Source organism: Melospiza georgiana, chromosome 3 (assembly GCF_028018845.1).
Source record: "Melospiza georgiana isolate bMelGeo1 chromosome 3, bMelGeo1.pri, whole genome shotgun sequence".
Classification (NCBI taxonomy): Eukaryota; Metazoa; Chordata; class Aves; order Passeriformes; family Passerellidae; genus Melospiza; species Melospiza georgiana.
The window spans coordinates 67752369-67766568 of NC_080432.1; the positions used below are offsets into that span (position 1 = coordinate 67752369).

The following is a 14200-nucleotide window of genomic DNA, read 5'->3' on the forward strand; positions in this document are numbered from 1 at the left end:
ATCTCTGACTATGATGCTTCCTGTACAGGATCATATCATATAATGAAAACATTTCTTACCAGATCTATTGTTTTCACTGGAAGAAATCTGAAGGTCTGTAAGATGTGGTCCTTTGTCATCTGATTCTGGTTTGTTGATTGGCAGGGGATTAAAAACACTTCCAGCAGATAATGTTGGAGTAGCTAGATTGCTAGTAACTGTACCAACTGGTAGAACAAGGCCAGTAAAAGGAACATCCTTCATCGTCTCTTGTGCAATTGGTAATGGAGGCTGTACTAAAGCTGTAGAGATATAACAGAAATGTATCACAGTAATCATATAGTGAAACCTTCAAATTTAGTTTGGTAGAAGTCAGGCTGATAAATCAGAAAGAAGTGAAATTAATTACCCTCACTGGTACATTTTTTGATAACAAATTTCTTATCCTCAATCAGCAATGTAATATTTAGGGATTTTTCCTAGAGATCATGAGCTCCAGGCAAACCTAAGCAATCAGTACTCTGACATATCTTTAAATGTTAAATGAATACAGTTAGAATGCTAAACTAAAATAAATTATTATATATTATTCACTGACTAAGACCAAATAATTCCAGTAATAGCTACATGTGTTAGAAAGGTCCAAATACTGAACTATGCAAACAAATAATTAACAATTTGCAACTTAACTCCATGTTAGGTATAATTTTTCAGTCTACATTATAAGCTCTGTAAGTCTTTATTCAATGCCTGCTTAAACCAGCTAAACAACTTCTGCATTGCCATTTCCCATTACACAGAATTAACTTGCTTTTGATTAAATAACAAGGAGTATATAAACAAAGTAAACTTTAGATCACACACAAACAACTGTTACAGCAATCAAACTTACGTGTTGGAACAACTGGTGGGACAACAGGTGGAGGGACCACAGGTGGTGGGACAACAGGGGGAACTGGAGGAGGCATATAACCTATAAGGAAAAACATGACAAATGATTACATGAAAAGCAAATAAACTTTTGCAGTAAAAGACTGCCTACATTATTTATCCCAGAAAGTTGTGCCACTGTACACTGGCAAACAACATATTAATAGGAAGAGGCAACATGGTTATTGTTTTCAAAAACAACCCCATCTTCACTACAGATGATCTGCAGGTGCATCTTTAAGTGATATCTACCAATAGTATCCAAAGAAGAAAATCAAGAGTTTCAAACCTTTCAAAAGAAAGGAGATTGATTTTAAGTACTTTTAAATTTTAATTTTTCACAAAGGTAGAAATCTGTGATTCTTATTCTCAACAGAAGACATTGGTAAAAATAATACCAAGTTAGATAAAAGTAATTTTAATCTAGTATATAATTTAGGAGTCAAAGGCCAACTCACTGAGACAGTGACCAGTAGCTGACAGAAAACTTTGATGTACGCAGAGGCACACTAACTGCCTATGCTCATTACACACTGCATTTCATTTTTACTGACTTACCTGGAGGTGGCTGTGAAGGGTTGAAACTTGCTCTCAAGAAGGGTGGAGGAGGAATTGGGCTATAACCAGGAGGAGGGACAGACATTGTGACAGGAAACGCAGGTGGAACCAAGCTAACAGCAGGCACAGCTGGAGCTACTGGAATCTTTTTTCATGGAAAGAAAAACAAGCAGCTTCAATATTTAACAGTATTCAAGGACATTAAAAGGGATAAACTGATCTAACTGCAATTGACATCAAGCACTAAATGTTCCAAAGGCTTTGTATATATTTCAAACACTGAAGAATTAGATTGCATTCTGAAATGGTACACTATGAACAAACAAGGACACTGGAAGAATCCTATTTTATCTTTACTTCATTCTCACACAGACAAAAATACAGTCTAACACTATGTCTATTCAAGAATAAAAATGTATTGCAGAGGGGTGAATGCAGCAATGCAGAGAGAGAAAAGGAAGGGCACTTTGAAAACAGTGATTCTAGTGTCTAGAAAAACTTAGGTATTTTAGAACAGTACTGGAAAATTAAGTTTAGTGTGAGTAATTATAAAGCTAATAATCCTGATGAAATCCTGAAAATTATTTATTATTTCCTGAATTTCTGTTTGAGCTATGCATTGTGTTACAGTGCATCATATTTACAAAGATGTAATTAGAAGCAGTATAAATGTAATATATATATATGTATATTTAAACATATACTGATCACAGTGTACATTAGGAGATGGCTGAGATAGGAGGACTGAAGACAGTTTTTGCAAAAAGTAAAAGCCCAAAATTCAATTCAAGTAAATGCAAATATATTAACATTCATATGATTTCATGTCAGTTCAACAACTAGAAATGTCTATATACATTTAGAAAAATAAAACACTAATAACATAAGTACAAAACTTATTAAGCAACTGCATGAAACTAAACATTATGGATGGAAACAATTCTGAAATATTTCAGAACTGAACACTAATGGATGCAGGACTAAAATCAAAAATATTTTATCACTTAACCTCAGCGTTAAAGTTTACCTGTATTGAATAAGAAGTCTGCCCACCAGTTCTGTGGGGCTTTTGCAAACTCAGACAATACCAACCTGCAGCATAGTGACTGGCTGTGTGTAAGCTTCTGTCTGTGTTGTAATCACGGTACTCTTATCCACTGTAGCACTCTGCGTTGTTTGAGTATTTTCTTTAGCAGCTTCTGAGCTTCTGGCTGTTTCCCACTCTTTAAAGATGATGTATGTTATTATAAAAAAATAATTAATGTGTTATTTTTGTTTAGATGTCTTCCTTCTTAAACAATAAATTTGAATCTAGTATCTACACAGATTCATTACAAATAGCCCTCAAACTTATTTTTGAAAAGAACGAGTGCAATTATTTATGACTATGTGTATTTTAAAGAACAAAACATCTTTATCTACCTGCAATGCTGTTTAATTTTGCCTGTATACAAACTGATTTTTCAAAACTTGCCAACTTTTTTTACCAATCATTCTGTTAACAATTTGTAATATAGAGTATGCTCCTGTTTTCTAAAAACTCCTGTAGCCAATATATGTATATTACCACTTGGCAACTGTACAATGAGAAAGAATCCTGATGTTAAACAAACCTCACCACAACCTCCATTTCTTCCATCTGTCATTTCTCCAAGAATTTTGTACTTTAAGTGTAACAGAGTGAATGTATTTCAGTAATGTTACATGTTTTAATTTTTGTCATGTATACTCAATTTTTACTCAAAGCAAGATTGTATTTTGACCTGAAATATCACTGTCACTATTGTGAAAGTCTTAATCTACTGCTTATTTCAGTATAATTTGTTTCAAGAAATCACAATACAAGTAAATCTTTCATAAGCCTGACAAACTATTCAATTGGGTTTCAGATTAAGGGCTAACACAACTTATTTTCCTGTCTCTCTGACTTTATGAAAAAAATACCATAAGGTTCTGCTAAGCTGTGCCTATCAGGACAAGTTCTAATTTCAACTTAATTCTTTTACCAGAATACAAGACTTTCCTAATCACAAGTAGATAACAATTTCTACACAAATTGATATTTCACATACCAGTTCACAAGAAGTTCAAACCTCTTAAAATATGCTAACCTTTATTAACTGGCCTAAACTAATTATCTTCTGTCACCAGTTCTTCATTGTCATGACAATCAACTAAATCCAAAATTATTTGATTAATCTAAAATCTAGATTTCATTATTACAGTGCCATTTATATTGTAATCAAAGAGCTAGAAAAATCTAAGCAAATGAAAAAAGACTATGTATTTCCTAAAAAATAATGTTTCTGAGAATTTGCAATTACCAAAATAAACACACTGTCTATCAGAATTATTAATGTTTGTACCTGTATTTACTGTTTCCTGATCAATCATGCCACCTTCAGCAAAGCCCTCCAAATCATCCAATTTCACTTTCTCCCATGGAATATAGGAAACTCCCAGATCCACATCCCAGAATTGCTTGTATTCTGTTTTCACACCTTTATTCAAAGCCCAAGCAATCTGAAAATAAAACCCAATCAGACAGTCTGGTAAATCATATAACCTAGGAACAGAATATTTCAGATTATTTCCTCCAAGTTTCTGTCACTGCACATCAATCCTCAGCGTCTATTAATTAAAAATTTTAACAATGTTTGGATTTTAAATGAACCTGCAAGAAGTTTACTTGGCCTTTACAACAGGTACATGTATGATTAATTACATCAGAAAGCTTAAATTTGTTCTACATTAATCCTAACATATATATGGGGAAATTAAGAATACAGCATTTCAAGGACCTACCCTAAAGTATTAAGCAGGTAGAAGAAATCCCTATAGCATTTAACAAAATACTTATCTCTAAGACTACTATAAAATTTAATATTAAGTGACCCAAACTGTTAGGTAGAGGACTTATTCTGTATGTACATAAACTGTGGTCCAGGTGTTTCCTAAAGATCAAGTCATTTTTCTACCTTTCATATTGCCTGTTAAAAGCTGCATTTTACACAGTGAAAAAGCAGTTTACACCTCATTGCTTCATTCTTCTTCTCCACATTGTACATTTGAGTGAACAGCTGCTAAAAGACAAACCATCATGGTAGAATTGTACTGTGTTTGAAATGGACAGCATCCTTAAGATTGAAATCACCTTACCTTAATAATTTTAGATCCAATTTTATATGACCCAGAGCTAAGTTTCTGAAGAGCACGATATGCATCTTGTCTGTGTACCATACAGACATAAGCACATCCTCTTGGGGGAATCATCTATGGAAAAACAGCAGTGGTTTTAAAAAGCAGGAAAATCAGTACTTCAGATTATGTATATAGCATTTCTATAGTATTGTATATAATACTATAGAAAGAAAGGCGTACACTGTAAGCAACTGTTACCTTAATTGGCCATATTAACAAGTTTGGGCCTGGAGAAAACTTAGTAGTGATACTGGCAGGCTACATCAGTTACAACATTTCAAGAAGCAGCAGCAAGCTGAAGAATGAGTGTCATAAATGACATGAAAAATTTGAACAGGGAGCAGACTGGGAGCTACATTATGACATCAGAAAAGCAAAGTTTGCTACCTCTTCTTAAACTCCAGATTCTCTGTCAGCTGAGCAATAACCTCTCACAGAGGAGTAAAATAGTGATTAAAAGTATATTGCATTTTTAAAGGTCAGACTCCTCATTCCTGAATGTTATTTTTTTTAACGTTTTACTGTATTTATGTAAGTATAGCATGTTTTATTGATTGTATGTCATAGCACATAACCCTTGCAAGCTTATGCTAGCTGAATTGTCATGTATGACAATCGCTTACATCTGTTTTAGTCAAAATCTTGGTGTGCTTTTACACTGTTTAAATGCGCTAGTAACATAACAAACATGTAAGATGACAGACTGTAAACATGTTTTCTAAGAACTGCATTAAGATATACATTGTTATTCTAGGTACTTAAGCTTTGTGGAATGCGTAGGATGAACTATCTACAATATGGTTTGCCTTTGAAATATAACAGGCACTGGGACATATGTATAGCTGTTACATCTCTTTCCTTAATTGACAGCCCCTGCAAATCAAAATGAGGTTTAAATGTCTGGCTATGGGGCTAGTTTTTTCACTTGTGAAACTTTTTAGAAGATTCTGTAAAGTCACAAAAAAGTATTCCTTATTAGTTACATATTTGACTATACTAACATGATAGAAAAACAGTAAAAGTTTCATCTGAAATGAATGAAATTGCACAAGAAGCATTTTAAATTGCTGAAGCAAGAGGAAAACCCAGATTTCTCTCATGCAGATGTGCTGCTTTAGGAGAAAAATACTTCCTTTTGAAGCTGAATTATAGGCAACTGAGGTACTACTCTAAACACCTGACTCTAAATTACTCTAAGTAATGAAAATTGTATGTCCAAATTATAAGCATCTTTTTAATTGTCACATTTTAGAATAAACATTTGTTTACAGTACAATTTCTTTTCTTCTAAATGTTTTATCGAGAAGGATTCAACTTAGGGAATTCTCTGTTAGGAAAGTAACCAAGAACAATGAGGATACACATCCGTAGGTGTCCTTAGGCCAAGGAAAAATGATACCTGCTCCATGACACATCACTAAACCAGAACAACCATAACTTTTTGGTTAAACTCTAGTTTAAAAACTGCATAAAGTGCTAGAGCTTAGGAAGAGCCTTTTTACCTTGAAGTGTAGTCTTTAGTGCTTCAAAACAGAGTAGATCAAAACCAGGTGGCAAATATCATGGCCACAATTTTTAACTGTGATAGAAAAGTCTCCTAAATACAAGTTTAAGCAGCTGTAAAGAATTCAGAGACATAAGCATGCTTAAGTTTCTAGTCTAACATTTCTGAAATACCAACATGCTTACTTACATTAATTGACTCTATTTGTCCAAATTCTTCAAACAAGTTTGTTAAATCTTGCTGTGTAGCCTTCTTGTCTACTTGACCTACCCAAAGAGTAGTACTGCAAACTGTCAAGAGACACATTCACATCAATCAAAATATTGAATGTTAGCTTCTGAAATATTCTATAGCATCAATGTAAAAGGTTTTGAAATTACCCAGGAATCACTGCTAAAAACCCAAGAATGGTAAATCTATTACTTACTACATAGAAAGTACATTAAGCAAAATGATAAAGGATTAAACAACATCAAACATATTCACCACAAGCATTTCTTCTTCTTGTTTCATATTCTTTTAAACAAAATAGTTGTTTTCATAGAAATAAAACTGTAAAATTCTGTAGATTAGCACTTAGGGCAAACTGAATTAAAAATTACTTCTGGAAAAAAACCAAAACATTTCTCTTCTAATTTCCATTAAAAACCCCATGCCTTTAGGATTCATGTCAATTTTAACAAAGTAAGACTAAGTTCTAACTGGCTAAAAGTGTCTTACAGATGGAACTTAATACAGCAGTATTATGCACTGCATTTTCACCTGAAAATAGCAACAGTACTATTAATTTACTATGGGCAAAAACCTGAAAAGAAGTTTATCTGAGGCAAATCAGGCTGAAGACATGCATGATACTTCTGATTCTTGTCAATCCCACCACAAGCCCAGATCCCTGCCTTCCAAATGTCCACCAATCATCCTCACCAAACACAAACACTCACTGACATGAGCCAAGACTTCCTTCTGCCATATGTACATGGTTCCAATTCCTCTGTCTTCCAAATACTGCCCAATCTATATGTGCAGCTTGGATTTCCGGGTTTGCCCTATCCTTTATGAAAGAAACATTCTTTCTTCATCATTATCTTGATACATAACATCTCCTTTCTGTACCAATCCTGGTGCACCAAAATGGAAACCAGAGCTGTGCATTCTGTCAACTGACATTTTCAACTGACTCTACTCTACGGTGGTGAAAATGACCAGATTTCTCTTGGACAAAACTTGTCCCTCACATGCTTGTAGATATCCCTTTTATATCTCATGGTGTTAAGCTCTAGGAAACAATTCTTCAGATCTCAACAAGTAATAGTGGCTGTCACTGAACAAATTTCATGAAGCAGAACACTTGTCAGGTGAATTATTTGTTTATTTAATCGCTTACCTCCCCCCAAAGTTTCCACACTTCACTTAGCCTACTTAATGTCTCCTTTAAATTTCACAGGACCTCAAATGCTGCTGCTGTTTGTTAGGTTACTTAACATCTCTGTCTCCCAGCTCCAACCATTTTGATTATAGCTCCCTGCCTTGTAGACTTCTGGGAGAAATCTATACCATAAAACCAATTTGTCTCTTTTCATGTGAAAAACCAGAGAAGAAGAGGGAAAAAAAGTGCATCGGAACTGTTTAAAGTCACCTTGGAATGATATAAAATATTAATGTGAAGAGAACAGAACATTTTTTCCTTTACAAAAATGAGTTGTGAGCTGCTTTCTTGTCAGATAAACCATATAGCTCTAATACATAGGATAAATGCAAAACTATATCAGAAACAGTTTATAACCTATCTGAACAAAACTAAATTCTCAAAATACATTTCCTTTGATTTAAGCAACCGGGTGGAGGAAGTTATTTTTTTCCTTACTACCTTCTTTTTTTTCAGTATGTAAATTCTCTGTGTAAATGAATGCAATACACAGCAGCACTCTGCAGAGGCTGAAATCCACTTGATTTTTGAATACTTCCTTAAGATACTACCATTATGGTCCATCTTACACTAGCAAATTCCACCTGTTTTGGTGCTACATTCCTCTGAAAATCTATTTAAAAAACAATGATAACGTCTTAAAACCCGGGCCTCTTAAGATTTCCATCAAAGTGTCTGAAGTGTGCACCACACACTTTAACATTTTAACAATTTTCAGACCAACTGCTGGACATGTTCAAATGTCAAGTTAAAGACAGCATTAAAGAGAAAAGATTGTAACTTAAGAGACAGCCCTTGCTGCTCTCTGTTTTGAAGCATAATCAGTGGTGCAAGTGTGACTAAAAACATCAGTAGAAGAGTATGACACTTGTTCTTGTCTAAGATGACATGATGTACCTAAGCTGCAAGAAACATCAGAAATTAAACTTATAAATATATAAATAGCCAAGATAAATCTTGTTCTGTCAATGAAAACAAAGCCTTTTTTCCACTTAATCCCACGTTATTAAAGCACTACACAGGTACTACATACCACTGAGTGTTTTTGACCGTATAGGAGGCAATCCCTTTTTCTGACGTTCCTTTTCCCTTTCCCGAGCCCTTCTTTCACTGGAGTATGACCGAGATGACTTTCTCTTCCTTTCTCTGGATCTCGAGCGCGAACGCTTTCTGTGTTTCCGCTTACGAGAACCAGACCGTGATCTAGACCTTCGTTTTCTTGGTGACCTACAAAATACTTAATTTTAGTATGCTGAGTTAAAAAAAAATACTCTGATTTAGTCATCTTTTAACTGTAAACTTTAGGCACTACACAGATATTTCCTAAATATTATATTTACTAAATATTTCCTAAATATTATATTTACTAAAACTACTTCAGGAAATAAATTTAATGCCATTTGGGTGAGGAACAGAATATACACGTTAAAACAAAACACATTCAAAATGTTCTGTAACTACAGTACCTAATTCTCTGGCACAGAAAGCCTGTTCAGCTGACTAGTGTCAGCTATTTCTGTAACCTGAACAGGTCTTAAAAAATTTCAGTTAAATCACACATGTAGCAAATGAACTGTCATACCAAAAGTTTGCATCTAATACACAAACATTTAACAAACATATCTTTTTTTTGCCAAAAACTGCTTATGATAATTTTGGAAAACACAGAATGAAGACTGACAATCTCAAATTGCAACTTTTTTTCAGAAAAACTTCCTTTACTTAATGCAAGGTAATTACAAAACCTTGAACGAGATCTTGAACGAGTTCTTGATCTTGAACGAACAGCTGATTTCTTTTCTTCTTGTTCAAAAATCTCTTCTTCAGCAATATCTTGACCTTCATCTATATCCATGTCCTGAGATCAGACATAAAAATTGTTCAGTAATACTTAATAAATTTACTCACAATACATATGACTTGGAATCATATTAGTTTATGTTTTCTTTTCAATTTCTCTAATAGAATTTTAAATAATTTTACCTGTTGTTGAATATCCATGGAATCATCTACATTTGCTTCCACTTCTAAAAACTGCTGTTGACTACTCCCTTGTGATGGTGACGCAGAGTGCTCTGAACCAAAATTTCCTTCTTGATTCTCCTCAGGACTTGCCTAAATAACAGTTAATAATATACCATAAAGCCCCTTGCAATTACAAATGTAATACTATATGAAAATAATATTACAATTTCTCATTAATATGAAAGCTGAACTGGATATCAATCCATTCTATTCCTTTTTTATGCTATCATCCTTAAACACAAAACTTTGAAATAATTAATATTTCTGATTACAAAAGATTAGTATCTATTTGCTAAATAACAAAACTACAGTACACACAGAGTACACAATTTTCTGCTTCAAAACAGAAATTCACAGGACAAACACAGCCATGTGTACAGTGACCTGAAAGACACCCACTTGTCCCCTATGCATATGCATTAATAAATGTCAATACTAACATAATAAAAATATTTGCAATACTAATTCAACTAGTTAAAAAATTTACACTAGCCTGAACTTTTTTACAGTGAATGATTTCGGACAAGCAATTACTGAAAAATAAGAGAGGAAGCTGTGCCATTTGTGTCAACATGGCAATTTCAAGAGATCTAACAAAATAAGCAGTTTTGAAACAACCACCAAAATTAATGAATGTGGAATACTCAAGGTGTTGATGACTTGCTAGAGAAAAAGCTGTAACAGCCTGTGCATTGCCTGAAAGTACAGATTTGGAAAAAATATCTCTAAGGTACAAATAATTCAAGAGCTAGAAAAAATGAAATTAAAATATTCAGAAATCATATGAGAACAATTTTGAAAAGCAATTTAAAATCTATAATACATTACTTCAGGTAAATATTTCAGTGATCCTCACTATATTTTAACTTTTAATTAAACAAATCCTTCATGTTCTATCTGCCCAGAGAATGACAGGAAGTTAGCAGAATGATTAGTAGTAACAATTTTATGTTTATATTTTTTAAACATCTTATAACAAGTTTGTAAAAAATATTTTACTATAATTCGGTTAATTTATTTGCCTTCTGACAGAATGTTTTGTCTCATTTTCCTTACATTTAATTATTCTTCAACCATCTGTTTCTTGGTATCAATGCCTACAATTTTTGTTGCTCCTTCTGTTTTTATCTTCTGTCCTCTCCTCCCTTTCCCTCTGCTCCTCATCAGATGCCTAATAATTTTGTTTTGTGCTTTATCTTTCCTTCTCTTTCCCCTTCATCTTTCTCAATGAAACTTACACAAGGAAATCAAGAAAATATTACCCATAACATACTGCAGTCACTACAAAGTAGTTTCAGCAGCAGTTTGTATCTTTTAGCTGTTATCAAAGTGAAAAAAAATCCTTTCTCTCCATACTGACTAGACAAGAAGACTGGATCTGAAGGGAAAATTCATCAGGTCTTGTCATAGAAAATTAAATAGTAAGGAGAAAGTCAAGTAAAGGTTCTACCCATAAATATATTGTAAACTTTGATTTTGCTGATTTTACAACAAGGTAGGCATTCAGTGTTTTTATTTTCAAATTAGACAGATACTTTTTGATATGACATATCAAAAGCTCCTCAAACAGATCATACCTCTCTTTATTCCTTTACAGCGTTTTAGTGTTTAGAAACAGAAATAGCCAGATATCCACCAAGACCCAAAACTATTTAGTCTGTAGCTATACTGTATATTCTTTTCCATTTACTACACTTAAATGAGAAATGAAAACAAATCAGTAAAATACAGCAGTAAAGAAACAGTATTTAGTAAAAATTAAATTAATAAAGTCAGAAATTCAAAGCTTAAATGGCATTCTTGATTGAAAGCTGAGCCCCTTGGCTCAGGCAGTGGAATAGATTGTTCAGGGAGGTGTGGGGTCACCATCCCTGGTGGAGTTCAAGAGGCATCTTGATCTGGGCTGGGTGATGTGGTTTAGTGGTTCAGGGATTACAGTGGCAGTCATGGTTGACAGCTGGACTGGATGATCTTAAGATCCCTTCCCACCCTGACTACTCAATGGTTCTATGACTTGGCCTTTGCACAGCTTGAACTAGTCTCCAACAGATGTTTGCTAAGTTTGTGATCCCTTGTCTTTTCTTTCAATCTGAGATTTCTGTTTTCCTGTCAAAATATATCCAAATACTCCACAGGAAGTCCACTTCATACCTGGCCAGGATCAAGACAAAATACTTTTGTCTGCTTTGGTTTGCTCCTTTTTTTTTTTTTTATAGGATCAGGAGGGGAAAAAGAACATTTAAGCACAGAGGACTAATCTCAGCAGAAATAAGTCAAGTTATGTCAGCGTAGAGAGGACACAATTCATGTAGTTAAGAGGAACCTTGAGTTACCTCAAGCACCAGTTCTTAACGAATAATTTCTCAGGAAACACATGACTATACTTTAGCTCAGATTCTTCAACAGAATTATTTCATCAATTATTAGTCAAGACATAAAACTCGGGGAAATTAAAGCTACCCACAGTCTCTATTCTGTCCTCCCCTCAGAGACAGGAGCATAATCACTTTATTGCTCACCTTATTCCTTCTGCAAGCACGGGAAAGCATTTTTTCCCCATGTAAAGAGCTGAACAGCCAAAGCACAGTCATGTCTAACTCACCTAATGAGTACTCTTTCCTAAGAGAAGCAAATTGTACTCCCCACACATTTGGTTGAGGGTTTTTTCTGCTTTAAGCACTTTTTTCCACTTACCCCACTTACTCAGCAAGTTTCTGTTACATGGTTAGCTAGCAATAAAGACTTTAATTATATGAAAACTGTCAGTAACAACACAATTTTTTTGTCCTGAAATATGCTTTTTTTAATCAGAGGAGAACATAAATTACAACAATAGCCACAAGGTGGAGTTCTTACCTTTTGAGGCTGCTGCTGCTCCAAAAGCTGCTGTCTGAGATGCTCTAAATTTTGCTGCTGTAGCTGTTCAGCTAGTTGGTGAAAAAGTGAGTTGTTCACAGATTCTGGTACTAATGGCCTAAAATGAAATAACTTAAATTAAAAAAAAAGCCTACAGTTTTTCTGTTTGTTTAAACAGTTAGTAAATAGATTTTCACAACTGGGTTTCAAGTTTAACTAAAATGTAAAATAATGAGGACAATGGAGTTAGTTCCACCTTCTAATATCATCAATATTCCGCCAACTGTATAAATATAACTATAAAAAACAAAGAACATGCTAACTTTATCCTAAAGTAAAAAAATATTCTGGAATACAGACTTAGAGTAAATGTGTATGTTAATTCAGAAAACTGTCTTTTCTCTTCCTAGTGTTTTAGTGTACTTATGCTCTGAAATAAGTATTTTCCTTACTTAATCCTAATTTTCAACTAGCATCAGGCAAAATTTAGTATTTTCCATAAGAAACATAGCTTGGTCTTACAACTGGGAAGAGGGAGTTTCCTTTTTAGGCTCTTCATTTTGTTCAGATTCTTCCCCAAAGTCAAACCTGTCCATCAGCTTCTAGGAGAAAACAAAATAAGCATTACTAAACACTCCTTATATGTCCCTTTATGCATATTTCCTTTTCATTACGAAGATGCTGTCATTTCTCAACTTAAAAAAAAAAAAGTTTGGCAAATATCCTGAATAGAAAATTAAGTGGCATACTGTTACTGTTATCAAACTCTTGACTGCATCAGATTTTGGCCCAGTTTTCCTGAGCTCTGCTGCAACAAGTACAACCACATGTTCTTTTCCACAGTAACTAAGAGCTATTTTGGAGTAAAACTTAAATAAAGATTAATTTTTTGTAATGGTACCTTTAATTAGAAGAAATTACTACGAAGAGGCCAACTATTCAATCCTTTGGTAATCATCAAACTGCTCTGCTCATATCAAGAGAAGACCTACACCTTGATTACTTCACAAAGAATTACTGTATTTTCACACACATGTGTCATTTAGACAACCTGAATTCCTTCAAATATACTGCTCCTTGAAAAGAACTTCTCAATACTCTGCAAAAAAAAAAATCAAAGCAAGCAGTTATCATGTAAGAGGAATAATCCTTCTAATGGATAAAAAGAAAGGTATCTGAAAAGGAGAAAAACTTGGATAAACTTCCTGTGTTATCTGTGAAGATGTCTACACTGGAGTTCTGCTTAAGTAAAAAAGTAAAGTTTTTAAAAACTTTTTAAAAAGTTTGGAAGTATTTTAACAGCACCCTCCTTTCTTGAAGAGAAAAACTAAGGAACAAGCATAAAGAAATACAACAGATGTTATTTATCAGTGAGATTGCATTTTTTCACTGTTTAATGAAAGAACCATGCTATTAAAACCATGTCCATGCATCTTCACACACCTTGGAAGTTTTCTGAAAAGCAGAGCTAATGCTATACTACCAAGCACCATAACTTCCTCTCAAATCTTAATCTCAGAAAAAAACCCAGAGGATGAGAATGTATGGCAGCAATTTTGAAATACTAAGGTAAAAACAGCTTCAGCAAAAAGCCACGATTATCCAGTACCCCATATTCTTTCTCAGGATGCTCTATTCTCAGTTACTGGAGTCCAGCAAGAAGAACAAAGCATAAGCTAACTAGAAGATGGATCAATCACTGATCAATCAAGAATTTTTAG

General features: G+C 33.9%; 1 protein-coding gene across 5 annotated transcripts in view; it reads right to left on the reverse strand.

Moving 5' to 3' along the window:
* SCAF8 (SR-related CTD associated factor 8) overlaps positions 1-14200 on the reverse strand; it is a 153281-nt gene that overhangs the window by 103742 nt on the left and 35339 nt on the right. For all 5 annotated transcript variants that reach the window (XM_058020795.1, XM_058020796.1, XM_058020797.1 and 2 more), the window contains exons 8-19: positions 13002-13081; positions 12480-12597; positions 9582-9713; positions 9344-9456; positions 8632-8825; positions 6362-6462; positions 4627-4740; positions 3834-3990; positions 2560-2690; positions 1468-1612; positions 872-952; positions 60-281 (exon numbers count right to left, since the gene is read on the reverse strand). In XM_058020795.1, the coding sequence (XP_057876778.1) occupies positions 60-281; positions 872-952; positions 1468-1612; positions 2560-2690; positions 3834-3990; positions 4627-4740; positions 6362-6462; positions 8632-8825; positions 9344-9456; positions 9582-9713; positions 12480-12597; positions 13002-13081 (1588 nt within the window). The remainder of the gene's footprint in view (positions 1-59; positions 282-871; positions 953-1467; positions 1613-2559; positions 2691-3833; positions 3991-4626; positions 4741-6361; positions 6463-8631; positions 8826-9343; positions 9457-9581; positions 9714-12479; positions 12598-13001; positions 13082-14200) is intronic.